Source organism: Convolutriloba macropyga, chromosome 10, assembly GCF_964194025.1.
Source record: "Convolutriloba macropyga chromosome 10, txConMacr16.3, whole genome shotgun sequence".
NCBI classification, from domain to species: Eukaryota; Metazoa; Xenacoelomorpha; order Acoela; family Convolutidae; genus Convolutriloba; species Convolutriloba macropyga.
In genome coordinates this window covers 28,271,507-28,286,034 of record NC_134477.1, presented here as the reverse complement: position 1 = coordinate 28,286,034, position 14,528 = coordinate 28,271,507, and the positions used below count along the sequence as shown (strand labels likewise).

The following is a 14,528-nucleotide window of genomic DNA, read 5'->3' as shown; positions in this document are numbered from 1 at the left end:
TGTGCACGACTAAAAAGCATTGCACTAGGGCAGTTCAACTTAAAAACAGTTGGATATCTGCCGAAAGACTTAAGAATTTTGTCAAACCTTAAGAAAAAGCAGTTATTGCAGCTGAGGTATAAAACCAAATTACTTGATTGAATGAAACCAGGAAGCTTAAGTATAATTATCTTCCTTCCGTTACACATGATGAAAGTGTGACGCTTTTCACTCGGTCTGTTTCTCAAAAAAATGAAATTTCATTTTAGAAAAACCACGCAAAGTTTTGATTGGTTAGTGACTTTTGCTTTTCATAAGTGCAAAAATTGAAGGAGCCTACATGCTGACTACGTTATAAGCATTAGTGAGCAAAAAAATTGCACGTAAAATTATGTAAGAAAAGCGCTGAATCCGCTGAATTTATAATTTTCACAAGTGCTGAAATTATGTAAGGAAGGCGCTGAATCCGCTGAATTTAAAATTTTCACAAGTGCTGAAATTATGCAAGAAAGGCGCTGAATCCGCTGAATTTAAAATTTTCACAACTGCTGAAATTATGTAAGAAAGGTGCTGAATCAAATGTTGATTTTATGCAAGAGATGCGCTGAAATGTGCTAAAATATTTTTTTCAGCGGATTCAGCAACTTTTAATCGAATTTCAGCGCAATCAGCCCAAACCTTACATAATTTCAGCACATTCAGCGGATTTCTTACAAAAATATCCGCTTACAGCTGCTGACCCCTCGACCCGGGCTGGTAAATAACTGATTGCAAGCACTGTGAATATTGACTGATAAATTACCAGCTAAAGGGCCAATTTCGGGCGAATTGCTCAACTTAGTAAGCGAAATCCACATTACATACTACTACATGACCACTTAATTACCCTTAATCCGCTAACTCCAAGTAGAGTTCGGCTGAGAAATGTATGGCACTAACCTAGCTGGAAATGTAAACAGAATAGTCAGTATAAAACATCGCCAGACAAAAAGTCATCTTAGAAGACGAATGTCTTCCATGTTGAATCCTTAGATTGAATTAATATAAAAGACGAAAATCTTATCACGGACTGATTCAAGCGCACAAAAGCAGATGAAAAGTCGCCAGAGAGCAATTTTAAGAAAACATAAAAATTATTGTCGATGAAGCTGCGTAACAGACTGGTTTCGGTGGCTATTCTAAGCAGGATTTTTTTCAACCGGTGACCTGATTACAATTTTGTTAGAAATAGTAATAAAGATATATGTAGGTGGTTGTCTTTTTCAAAAGTGACTGTGTGGCGGTTACCTTTCTGCATCAGACTTTAAATGCTTCTCGTAAGCTCTTCCGACAGTGTAGAAACTCATTTAACTATATTTTTCCGATCTAATGGGTGCTTTTTTGGCGTTCAAAATGGAAAAAGTTGATATTAAAGAACAAATACAGATACGCTGATAAATAACGCGAGAAACCTGTAAAATTTTAGATCAAGGTCTCACGAAGGATTTTTTGACCCCACTTATAAATTTTGAGATATTATTCATAGAACGTTGCCATGTAAAAATAGAATCCCCCCTCCCCCTTTATACTGCCCTAGGGGTAAGTAAGGGGGGGGGGCAGACTAGATGCGAAAATTGTTGTTACGTAACACAAAAAATGATAGAAAGAAACAGCGAGAGTGCACAGCCAAAAGGAAACCCTACAATTGCATCTATGAGAAGAGAATTTACCCTAACTCTATTTTTTTCCTACGCCTGAATTTTTTTTCTGCAGATGGCTGTCTAAAGAAATGGATGATGGGCAAACTTGCCGGGAGGCTCCGGTCTTCAGAAAGAGCGGGGACAGAGCTTACCCGGGTACGTTTTTCCTAATTATCAATGATAAACACCTCCCAAGGCAACAAAATATATTTTACTCTTAATGCCAGTGTCTTTCATGATACCCAACTGAATGCTGTGTTTTATCATGAAGACTCTTGAGGTCTTTCCCAGCTTGGAGGTGATATAAAGTATAGCCCCATTACCGTAAATATGCCAATAAGGCGGGGGTATAGTTTCGCGCATGTATCTCTTTTGGAGAGGGCGGGGGGGGGGTGCTTGCTATAATATGGTGGGGGTGCTCTAATGGGACATACCCGAATTTTTTGGAGATAATTTTAATTTTAAAGCCTTTAATTTTTCAGTTCTCTATTACGACTTGGAAGTACAGACAGGAGACGTGGGAGGCGCGGAGACCTCGGCTGAAGTGTATGTCAATATATTCGGGGAGAGAGGGGACACTGGCGAACGAACTCTCATCAACAAAAACAAGCACAAACAACTGTTCCGACAAAAACAGGTAGTTGTCCGTGAAATCGATTCCTCACTTCAAGATTAAGATATATCGTCGTCTTCATTTTTTCTTAGAAACAGAAGTGTGAAATCCGACAAACCAGGGAGGAACTATATGCTCCACTGGGTTTTCTTTTCTTCTGGAAATTTTGGGCTACCGATATATTCATCGCAAAAAGTTTTGGCAAGCTATCAATAGAATTTTGGCATAATTTCAGAACGGTTTTAGGGCCACTAGTTTTTCTTCTCTATATTAATGATTTTCGAGAAAACGTACAAGGAAACTTCGACATAATTCAATTTGCTGATGACACAAGTTTCCATTTTAGCAGCAACAATGTCAGCGAACTGGAAAAATGTGTTTCTGAAATACTGGAGAAAACTGATAATTATCTAAAGCAAAACAAATTAACCATGAATACAGGTAAAACTGAACTTCTTTGCGGCTCCAAGGAACATGAAAATTTTGATCCAATAGTTTTTCGGGGACAAGAAATTTAACCACAAAGTCACTGCAGATACTTGGGTATAATAATTGATTCTAAACTAAATTTTCATGTACAACTCAACAAAGTCCTATCAAATATGGCCACAGCGATTAGATCCATATACCTTTTACGTTATCAGTTACCTCTGGAAGCACGATTGATGCTATTCAAATCCCTAGTCCTTTCTCATTTAACTTTCAGTGCTCTATTTTTTCAGAACTTGAATTTCTCTGCAATGCAGCGAATTAATCGACAAATCAATTGGGGTATTAAAGTTTGCTATATGAGAAAAAAGTTTGAGAGATCTACAGATCTCTTAGTAAAATCTGACATTTTGCCTGCAGAACTTTTAATAAGCCAGATGAGTGTTTCAAACTTAGAAATGATATTTCTTTATTGAAAACACACGGCACTGAGAGTTGTTGTCTAAGTGGTAATGTCTTAGTAAGAAAAAACAACAGAACTGAACAGCTAATTCTCTTAAGGTCGAGCAGTCGATCAATACAAAAAAGAAGCATCCAAAAGTGGAATAAACTTCCGCGTGATGTCCGGACTATCAGATCAAAATCAAAGTTTAAACGCATGTTAAAACAGCATCTGCTCCAACAATTCAAACTTGTACCGTTGGAAAGGAACGTTGGTGGCTTCAAAAGTTATTTTTACCTTTAGAAAAAGGAACCACTAATTTTGATTTTTAACAATGTACTGATTTTGTTTATATAATTTTAAACTTGTAATATTTAACCCCTGGGTTATATTTTCAATTTACTTGTTTAAAAAAAAAGAACTCCTTCAGGTTTAAATTCTATTACCGAAATTCAACTTTTTCAAGCAGTTATTGAGGATGAATTTTGAGTAAACATTGACAAATTTTACGCTATATTTACGTTAATTCATTTTTTTACGGTAGTTTTTAACGCATGCTTTTAACAACTGACACATGGCAATAAATTGTTAAAATCACTGAGACTACTTTTTTTCGAAAAGATTAAACTGAATTTTCGTGTTTTACCTAAACTATCAGTTATTTATGTTGCCTCGTCACTTCCTTTCATTAATAATTGGTCTCATTGGCTCTCTTATGAAACACACTTGCATTTTTTTAAATCTGGATTTCTTATGTAATGGTTTTAACTAGTTTGACAGTGCTTTATTAAAAAAAAGTTCGGAGGTTTTTAATTTGTCACTTTAACTTGTTACTCAGTATTATTAATACTGAGTATTTTCTGTTCTTTAACACGATACAATTGTGTCTATTTTTTTCATTTTTTTAAAAAAAAAATTAGAGAAATTGCAATGCGATTCTATTTGTTTCAACAAAAATGATAGAATTTTCCTCTTTCACTTTTTGTATTTCTTTTGGTTTTCTTGTCTTTCAAGCTGCTTATTGGCTGGGTTCCGTCGCTTTGTATTGAAGCTAAATTGAATAATTTTGATGTTATGATTTTATATCTAACATCTCTATCGAATTTAGCAGTACTGGTTTTCACAAGAATCAGTAATGATATTGACAGATCTTTTTGTCTCTTGATAGACCCCATTTACCACTTTTGATGATTTTCTTCCTTATCTTGAGTTTTTATGGGCTTGATATAAATATTTGTTTTCAAAATAGTATTCATGATTCTTATTTAACTGTTTTGTTGTCCTTCTTTTGTGCTGTTTCATAGTTTTGATAATAATTTTTATGTTTATATCCGTTGTCAGGCATAATTGAATGATCGTTTTTATTTTTTTATTCCATTTGTTTCAACTAAATTGATAGAAATTTTCCTCTTTCACTTTTTGTATTTCTTTTGGTTTTCTTGTCTTTTAAGCTGCTTATTGGCACGATTCCGTCGCTTTGTATTGAAGCGAAATTGAATAATTTTGATGTTCGATTTCATATCTAACATCTCTATCGAATTTAGCATTATTGGTTTTCAAAAGAATCAATAATGATAGTGAAAGATCTTTTTATGGTTCTTGATAAAACATATTTACCATTTTTGAAAATTTCATTCTTCATCTTAAGTTTTTATGGGCTTGATAATAACTGTTTTTCATTTCAAAATAACTTTCATGGTTACTATTTAACTGTTTTTTAGTACTTCTTTTGTACTGTTACTTGGTTTTGATAATAACTTTTCAGCTTGGATCTGTTGTCAGGCGTAATGGAATGGATTTCATTATTTCAATTGATATCTGAAAGGGTTGAATAGCTTTGATTTTACTTGAGTTCAACAAAACTGAAAATTGAATTTTCCTTTTTTGTTGTTTTTCTCGGTTAGCCGCCACTTAGGTTTATCAATACAGTTTTCTTGGCTGCGTGATGAGGCATTCAAGTTTCCATTTGATGCTTTTAACCGCAATGTAACTAATTCAAGAAAAATGTCTCCTATGGAAATAAGTAATTTTAGAAAAATTAATATGGATTTTTTAGTGCTTACCTCACTAATGCCAGATCCCAGAAGTATTTTACAACTAATGATGGAAACAATATGCTGATTTTAGTTTCAACCGAAAAATCTTTTTTTTTTGGGTTTTTGCTGCTAAATTTTCTGAAAAAATGTGGTTGCAAACAGTCTAGATTTGTTCAACATAAAATGATTTATATTCTTAAACTTAACGTCCTTGTTATTCATTAAAAGTTTTTTGTCTATATTTTGATTTTTCTTTGGCCATTTGTTTGTCATTTTTTGCAATTTTTCTTGCAAACAAGTTTTGCAAACTAAACTTCTTTTTTTTTAATTTTATTTCAGTAATGGTGTTTTTTTCTTTTTATAGTGAGTCGGATCAATTATCACCAAGTCAACAAGCATGCCGAGTTTTAGTATTTTGCTGCCCTTTGTGTGTTCTTGGCCAAAATTTGTTGTCGCAGGCCGAAATATTTTGAGCAATCTTTTCAGAAAAACCTTTTCGAGAGCATTTTGAAAAGTCTTGAACGAATAATCTTAACAAATATATAAAAAGGTACTAAATTTATAATGATGAAGCTTCAATTATTGAAAGATTTTACTATACATTGTTTGGTTAAAAAATTCAAGAAATCGTGAACCCAGAACCCTTTTTTTATTGTATGTCATTTGTTAGGTCCAAATTGCTTATTTCTCTGCTAAGGAGTTTGTATTGATGTTGAATTCCTATTTCAGCAAATTTTTAAATGTGCTGCTCATTTTGATTTTTATTTATTTCAGTTAAAGGCTTTCATTGACCTCACTGGTGTAAGTTCTATGAATTAAAAAAACTACGTAAAACAAAAGATTATTTTGAACCGAAAGCATTATAAATTTCAAACAAAACAAAATTTTGTTCAATTTTGTCCCTAAAAACGCGTCACTACACTTTTACTTTTTTTTTTACTGTGAAGCAGTTGGTTTGGAGAGTTTTTCTACACATATTTATAATGACATCTGCGTCAATTTCATTCTAAATTTTCTCAAAAAACAGTGTTGTTGTAATCGCCGCTTAAAATTTCCACTCTTTTTCTTGGAAAAAGTTACAGATAACCTTTGACTTATGTACAAGAGCAATTTTTTGTAAAAAAATAGTTTCCTGGAAATGCATTTTCTTATACCTAATAATCGCATTTCCGCCCATACGATCAGATTGCACCGCAAAACATAAATGATCACTTGTCTTTTTCCAATAACCTTACGACGCAGAGGTATACCCAAATCGTCACGGGTAGATATGCCCGATGCGTGTATCTCGTGATCGTTTTTTCCATATTAATACATTGAAAGTGGAACAATACTTCGGAAAATAGCTACTTTAGCAGAAACCAGCAATATGGAAGGGAAATTAAAAACCCGTGTTCGCAAAAGTGTCCTAATCCTAGCAGCGAAATACAAGTTCAAACTTTTTAACCTTTTTTTCGCAGGGCTTGTATCACGCATCTGCTCCATTTGTGTATCGATTTTTCGCACGAAATGTAGCTCGATTTTGCATATAATCCGCAATTAAGCATAACTTAATTACAACTTATTTAATTAAGCTTAACTTATTACTACTAGTAGTTCTTTTTTACTACTTTATTACTATTTATAGTACTTTATTACTACTTATTACTACTTATTAGTACTATTTGTTACTACTTATTAAAAATAGCCAGTCCCACATTGATATGCAAATTTGATGTGCAAGGGATGTGCGGAAAAAAATCAGTGTTTGTGGTTTCACGTATTTAAAGCACTATAAAGCTTTGAAAGCTTCAATTACATCTTTATTAAAGTGCTTATTAAATGCTCAAAATGTGCGCGATCAATAGATACCTAAATTGAGTGGAAACGTGCTACAAGATTTGTTACCTACTTTTCGCACCGAATGTTCTTTTATTTAGCAAAATTGGCGGAACCCCTTTTGCGAAAAGTAAGATACAAAGGATGTCTCCTAATTTCGTTCATTGTATGTATTTAATTTTCGAGCCAATTTCACTAAGGCGGAATTTTTGGGGCATACCTCCGCGTCGTAATGAAATTTTGTTGCATATCGTCGAAGAGCTCAAATTGTTCCGTCGCTAGAGATCTGCAATCTTGTTTCATTCAGCAAAAAGAACATTCTGACAGAAAGAGAAAGTCTTTTTGAGCATTTTGTAACTTTTTATTAAAAAATTGCTTTTTCTTTAAACTCATTTTTTGCAGCATTTCCTGAAGAAACTCCTTAATTTTTGAGAGTCCGTCTAGCTGCCCCTCTGGAAATTGTTTTTTAGCAAAAGAATGCTTTGTGATTTACTGTGATACGCTAAAATATGTTTTGGGGATCTTTTATGATATCGTTAGTTAATTTTTTTCGGATTTTTGACTTGTAAATTCAAGCCTTTTTTTCACGCCGTGGCACAATTCATGATTATGAAGCAGGAATCATGCATTAGAAGTCGAAATCGTTTGTACGCAGCCCTTTGATACAATTGTGTATGTCGGTCCTATTTTGAGATTAAACCAATCTTCAAAACATAATCCGGAGAGAATGAATTGCTCTCGAACGACAGGCGGGGGTCACTTAAATTAGGAGTGTAGCTTAGATTTTTTGAGTGCAAAAATTTGGACTTAATAGGGGTTCAAACCCGCTACCTCCCGGCCAAAAGTCAGACATATTCTAACTGCGAAATCACTCAACCACTAACAATCACTTTTATGTTACCAACGAAACTTCATTTTAGAATGAGAGCGATTGAAATCACTCAAAATAAAGAAGTGAAGAAGTGTTAAAAAGTCAATTGAGAGGTCACATAATGTTATAGAACAAAAGCGCAAAAATGTCAAGCAAAAATTTTGCATAAAAAGACCAAGACGTTTACAATAATGGCTTGAAACTTTGATCGATAACAATTAATTACAAAGCTTGATCTACTCTTTATCCTTTTGACTTTTCCTATCGCTGCTTGATTTGGAAGATGTTTAAGCCAAGAATATGGTTGAGTGGGGTCGAAACATTATGTGCAAACACACATTACCGAGCCTCCTTGTTCAGAACCTTGGCGTATCACAACAGCAGATAGTTGCAAAATTAACGCCTGGTGCCAGTCACTGTGTTCTTGGCATAAATAAGAGGAGTAGTTCCTACCTATATTTATCCTCGAGGCTTCCTTGTTTAGACGGATCACTTCAAGATCGAGGCAGTGTCTTTGGGAAGAATCAAAAAGATAACAGTGGGACACCACGATATGAGACCAGGCGAGGGGTGGTTCCTCGAATCCATCATGATCAGAGCACCCGAGGGTGGAGGCAGAGGGCAGCTGGGCGAGGGCGGATTAAGAGGTGGAGGTGGATCGGGGAGAGAGTACCACTTCCACTGTGCCAGGTGGCTGGATGCGGGACAAGATGACCAGAAGACTGTGAGGGAGTTGTACCCCGTTGAGGGTAGTTCCTGTAAGTTGGATATGGGTAACTCTTCTGTTGCTAATATTTGAGATTTTAAATCTTTGCGTTAAGATCAGGAGAACGCATATACTAATTCTGCAGCAAAACTCATGTGGAAAAAAATGGGCTCAATTTTGTTTGTATTTTTGTCCGCCAGCAGTTAGTTGTTCAGTGGTCACTAACTTAATGACGTCTCAAGCTTCGAGATAATTATCCGAGACTAAGTTCTAGCTGGTAGTTTGAGTTAACTATTTTAAAAAGGTTTACATTCCACGAATGAAATTAACAAATCTTACATATAGCTTGTCAGTATTTTGCTGTAAGCATTTGTATATTCTATGAGAGAGTTTGGATTTCAGATACAGAGAAGCAGGTAAAATTCAGTGTGACAACAACCAGAATTTGGTGTGTTTTGGTGTACAGATGTTGAAATTTTATGTCTTGGATGCGTATCATGAACGTGTGCAGTTAACTTAATTCTATTCCTAAACTTTTCAGCCCTTGAAAGCGATTTGCCCTCCGAACAAACCCGAGTCCCCAATTCAGACAATGAGCCCAAAACCCAAGAATGCTTTTCTAACCCAAATGGGAGATAAGCAAGCACAGGAGCCCACAATGCCCCCTGCAGCACCACCTATAACAAGGCCAAAAGCCAAAACTCAGCCACCCAACTATCCACAGAGTCCAGTACCACCAACGATGTATTGCGAACACGAATGGTTTACTGTAAGTAAATGGAATGTTAGTAGCTAGGAAATTCAGATGTAATGTTACCAATATTTTGTATTCCCACTGAACCGAAACTTGCTGAACCTTGATAAGACATGTATAATCTTGACACGGATCTCTTGCAAAAGTTGAAACATCTTGCCAAGAACTTGAAATAGCAACATTTCATTGTAAATGTTGATAAGATCTTGGCAAGATCTTATCAAAGTAAACCAAGAATTGTTACAAGACTGTATAAATAGTATCCCGGACCTTGCTCACAGTGAGTTTCAGCGCTGTAGCATTGACTGTCAATGGTAACCAGTACTGTACCAGACAAATAGCAGTATAAATACTTTTGCCAGTCTGCCCAGAGTCGATTAAGCAACATCCCAGTCTGCCCTTCTTCTTCACAGTCTCTTTTACATTCTTGGTCAACACCACAGAATGTTTCACATTTCTCTCATCATCAGACTGTACATACAAAGAACATAGCAAGTTTTGAAAATTTCGAATAGCTGATATCATGCTTAAACTTATTAATATGGCGATACCCTCAAAAGCTATTCTAGCTCAAACTATACCATATATTGGTGCATTTACATCTTTGCAGTGGAGTCGGAGGCGGAGGTCGGAGGCGGAGGTCGGAGGCGGAGGTCGGAGGCGGAGGTCGGAGGCGGAGGTCGGAGGCGGAGGTCGGAGGCGGAGGTCGGAGGTCGGAGGTCGGAGGCGGATGTCGGAGGCGGAGGTCGGAGGCGGAGGCGGAGGTCGATGTGCGAGTCAGAAAGTTGTGGTGTAGTAGTGCTTGTGGCGGCGGTCGGAGGCGGAGGTCGGAGGCGGAGGCGGAGGCGGATGTCGATGTGCGAGTCAGAAAGTTGTGGTGTAGTAGTGCTTGTGGCGGCGGTCGGAGGCGGAGGTTGGAGGCGGAGGCGGAGGCGGAGGCGGAGGCGGAGGCGGATGTCGATGTGCGAGTCAGAATTAATAATATCAAAATAACTTTGGTGTAGTAGTAGAAGTAGCAGGCAAGCATCGGGCTTCGCCCGTGGGGTGTCAATCCCAGTGTTTATCAGTCTGTTTCCGTTTACCTTTTTCTAGTGTCTGAATAGTAGACTCAATGGTCTTCATATGTTGTGTATTTCAGATCTCATTGTTGCTTTGTGTTTCTTCTCTCGTGTACCTTTCTTTTGTTTACCTTTCTTCTCTTGTTTACCTTTCTGTTGTTTACCATGGCCATCGATGATGTTGTGTTTGAATTTCAATTGGAGCAATCGATAATTATAACGGAGGATACATTATATTTGGGGATAATTGATCTTGAAACTGACTTGTGCCATGGAAAGTTATTAATGAGAACAGTGAAGCCAGTCGCAAAGGTTAACAGAAAGAGGGGGTTGAGTAGTACGAGAGGAGGTTCAGTGTCGAAGAAGAAAGTGTTCGTTTGCAAGTACTGTGATTACAAATCAAACACCAAGTACATGACTGACCGCCACGTGGCGCGGGTGCATGAGAAAAGTGTGGAGCCAGAAGTGTGTAAATTTTGTGAATTCAGTAGCATGTATGCGTTCAACATCAAACGCCATATTATTCGATCACATGCGAACAGAGAAACTCAAGAAACAGATTCATCCAGTTGCAACTTGAGGAGATCAAAGAGGAGCAGAGTAATTGAATTGTCGGAGTCTTCATCGTGTCTTTCCAACTAGTCTTCATTGTTTATTGTTTGTCTGTTGCTTGTTTTAGTATTTATTGTTTCTTTCATTATTACTTCATTGTTACTTCTTTTTTACTTCATTGTTACTGCTACTTCATTCTCCAGCCTAACTGGGTTGTGTTACTATGTAGCTGAGTTGTGTTGCTATGTAGTTCATGTCAACTAAATCTCTTATCTGAGTTGTGTTACTATGTCAACTAAATCTCTTATCTGAGTTGTGTTACTATGTCAACTAAATCTCTTATCTGAGTTGTGTTACTATGTCAACTAAATCTCTTATCTGAACGGTCTGAAGTTAGCTATGATGTATGTATGTATTGTTAGCTATGAAAGTGCTACATTGAATGTGCTACATTGAATGTGCTACATTGAATGTGCTACAATGAATGTGCTACATTGAAGTGCTACATTGAAATGCTACATTGAATGTGCTACATTGAATGTGCTACATTGAATGTGCTACATTGAAGTGCTACATTGAATGTGCTACATAGAAAGTGTGCTCTCACTCAATTGGATCAAAACCAAATCAAACTTTTGTCTGAACGGTGCATTTTTGGTTTAATTTGATTGTGAAGGAAAAGTTGCTCTCACTGTGGGACCAAATGTTAAACGAAGATGAACAAGATCTGAGTGAAATTACAAGATGGGGCAAAGAAGAGTTATGATGTTGATTTATGATGTTGAGTTATGATGTTGAGTTGACCAAAATGTCGTGCTATGACGTATGTGTGTATTGTTAGCTGTGTATACTTAGAATGAGAAAGTGCACCGATACCGTATCGTGTTCTGAATTAAAATTGCACTTATCGTTGCTCTTAATTTATTTGAAATGCGGCCCTCTGAATTGCGGCTCCTTGAATTGCGGCTCCTTGAATTGCGGCTCCTTGAATTGCGGCTCCTCCGACCTCCGTCTCCGACCTCTAAACTCTTCTCCCGACATCGATGTCAGGCAGGATGGCTGGTGTGAATAAAGTTTATGTAGGTTCAGTAACGTGAACAAAATGTTGCAGAGATTAATAAGAAGTCTCGATAGACGTGTAAGGTGGGGGGGGGGGGGGGAGGGGTCGATGGACGCGTAAGGGGGGGGGGTCGATGGACGTGTAAGGGAGTCCATGGACGTGTAAGGGGGGGTCGATGGACATGTAAGGGGGGGGGGGGTTGATGGACATGTAACGTGGTGGGGGGTCGATGGACGTGTAAGGGGGGGGGGGTCCATGGACGTGTAAGGGGGGGTCGATGGACATGTAAGGGGGTGGGGGGTCGATGGACGTGTAAGGGGGGGGGGGGCGGTCGATGGACGTCTATGGGAGGCGATGTGTGAGGGGTGAAATGAGATTGAATTAGCTGTGGGATAACTGAATATCAAGAGGAAGTTTGAGAAAACAATATTCCCAAATTTATGTTGTTCAAATGGATAAATGTTTTAATAACTTTTCAGATCTTGTACTTGCTTGCATCAGAGCACTTGAATCAGAGCACTATGTCTCAACCCCCAAGAAAAGTTGTTGTTGTGCAGGAGCCGTATAAATACAATGATGAAAACGAAGGTTACCAAGATGCTCGATCTGTTGCTGTTGCAACTGTACCATCGGATGTTAGTAATTGAAACGTACCACGTGCTATCTGTAGGTTATCATAAATTATTGATAAAATATTGGCTGCATGCCTAGAGAAATATAGCTTTACAAAGATAGCGTAGCATTTAATATAGCGGCTGGCGCTATTGAAAACTTCAGACGTACCAAAATATAAATATAGAAATTTTACTGCTGGCCAACCACAATTGAAAAAATAGGCATATTGTTTTCTGATTGGCTGATTGCTCAACAAATTCTCCATGTTTTAGAATAGGATATGCGTGTTAACGTAAAAACGCTCAGAAAATGCGATAAGCCGCAATATAAAAATTACCTTTTTGGGGGAAACTGGTGCCACGTTCGGTTGTGATAGGTTCGTATGAAGTCCCACGGGCCACTGAGGCATGGCCAGATGCGGTAGAAAATATAATCAAGCATTAAGCAATGTAAAATTTAGGCTAATTGAACGCATAAAGGTACAGTGTTTTAAATTGCACGACCAATCACATTCGTTGAAATTTCTATTTTTTGGTATGACTATCTGTCTGTTTTTTTGGTACTTATTATTATTTCTACAATGGTTCATGCTGTTTTGATTGAACTGCGTCCATGACGTTTTTCACTCTAAGTCCAACGAGTTTTTTCGTTCTTATGCGTGATCCTTGTTTTGCGCATACGTGACTTACCTATCTCAAAAAAGACTTCTTCATTCTGGACTGTTGATTTTCTGGAAATTTATTGTTTGAGTGAACACCACAAGGCTCTGATAACCGAGCGGTTTTTTCCTCTGTAGAAACCACTGAATTGGACTCATCTGCGGTTCAAATCATCCTTCATCGGATGTGTTTGCACACGTAAAGAAAAAGTAATCTAAGCTACAGGCCCTGAAATAGACGTTTGAAATCTCCCAGAATAAAGTTTCAAGCAGAATTCCAAATTTTTATAGGTCTAAGAAAGTCAGCGGCCAACTCGCAGCAATCGTGGACTGGGTTATTCAAATTTCGAGACTCAACAACAATTGATTGAGGTCGCAAAAACTCAGCTGAAAAATTTGTTTTGGCTGGTTTATTTCGAGGACCAGACTTGTAGCGTTGTTCCTGCACGCGGTAACTGCGTCTGCCTTGAATTCCCAGAACGATTGCATGTTCAAGTAAGACATTTCGTATTTTCGTTTAGATCATTTTCTCAAAATTAAAAGTTTTGCCCGTCATTGGAAATAGTTTCTTTACAGCCTGAAAGTTTTGTCAACATTCGATGGCACAAAAAAAATCCAGTTACGAAGTCTTATATCTGGACAGTAAGAGTTCTACAGCTGGGACACGAGGACTTTTGTGAAAAGTGGCTAAGCAAAGCGTGTGTTCAAATTGAAGATGCCGAAGGCAACAAGACTTTCGTGCCAATAGTTCCATGCTATGATCCTGATTTGACTGTTTATGAGGATATTGATCAGGTTCTAATATCCGGTAACGTGAGTTCCCAACGAGCCAAGCGAAAGTTGCAAATGCCGTCTGACTCGCAGGAATTACGAAATACAGGGTTAGTGCCGAACCAAAATGACGCTGAGGTCGAAGGTGCCGGACACGAGCCAATCGAGGTCCTCAATCCTGAGGATGTTTCAAAAACTTTCAGTGATATCAGGGAGGCGAGCTTTGGTCAAGATGAACCAAATTGTAGTGCCATTAACACAAGCCAGGTAAATGAGCTTTGAAATTTTACTTAGGGATTTAATGTTATTAGGACTAAGAGGAGAGCAAAGGTCCTCTCATTTTTAGAATTCCTAAACAGTAGCTGAGAATAAACACAATGATGCGTCTAAGAAACAGCTCTCATCAACACCGGGTTGTAGCAAAAAAACGAAACGTGGCAAAGCAATAAATCCCGGTGACATGGATACGTCGGCAACCCGATATGTA

At 37.5% G+C, this 14,528-nt stretch overlaps 1 protein-coding gene across 1 annotated transcript in view; it reads left to right on the top strand.

Annotated features, from left to right (window-relative positions):
- Positions 1-8,456: 8,456 nt before the first annotated feature.
- LOC142347977 (lipoxygenase homology domain-containing protein 1-like) overlaps positions 8,457-14,528 on the top strand; it is a 322,517-nt gene continuing 316,445 nt past the window's right edge. The window contains exons 1-3 of the mRNA XM_075399144.1: positions 8,457-8,625; positions 8,976-8,989; positions 9,115-9,342. Coding sequence (XP_075255259.1) covers positions 8,457-8,625; positions 8,976-8,989; positions 9,115-9,342 — 411 coding nt within the window. The remainder of the gene's footprint in view (positions 8,626-8,975; positions 8,990-9,114; positions 9,343-14,528) is intronic.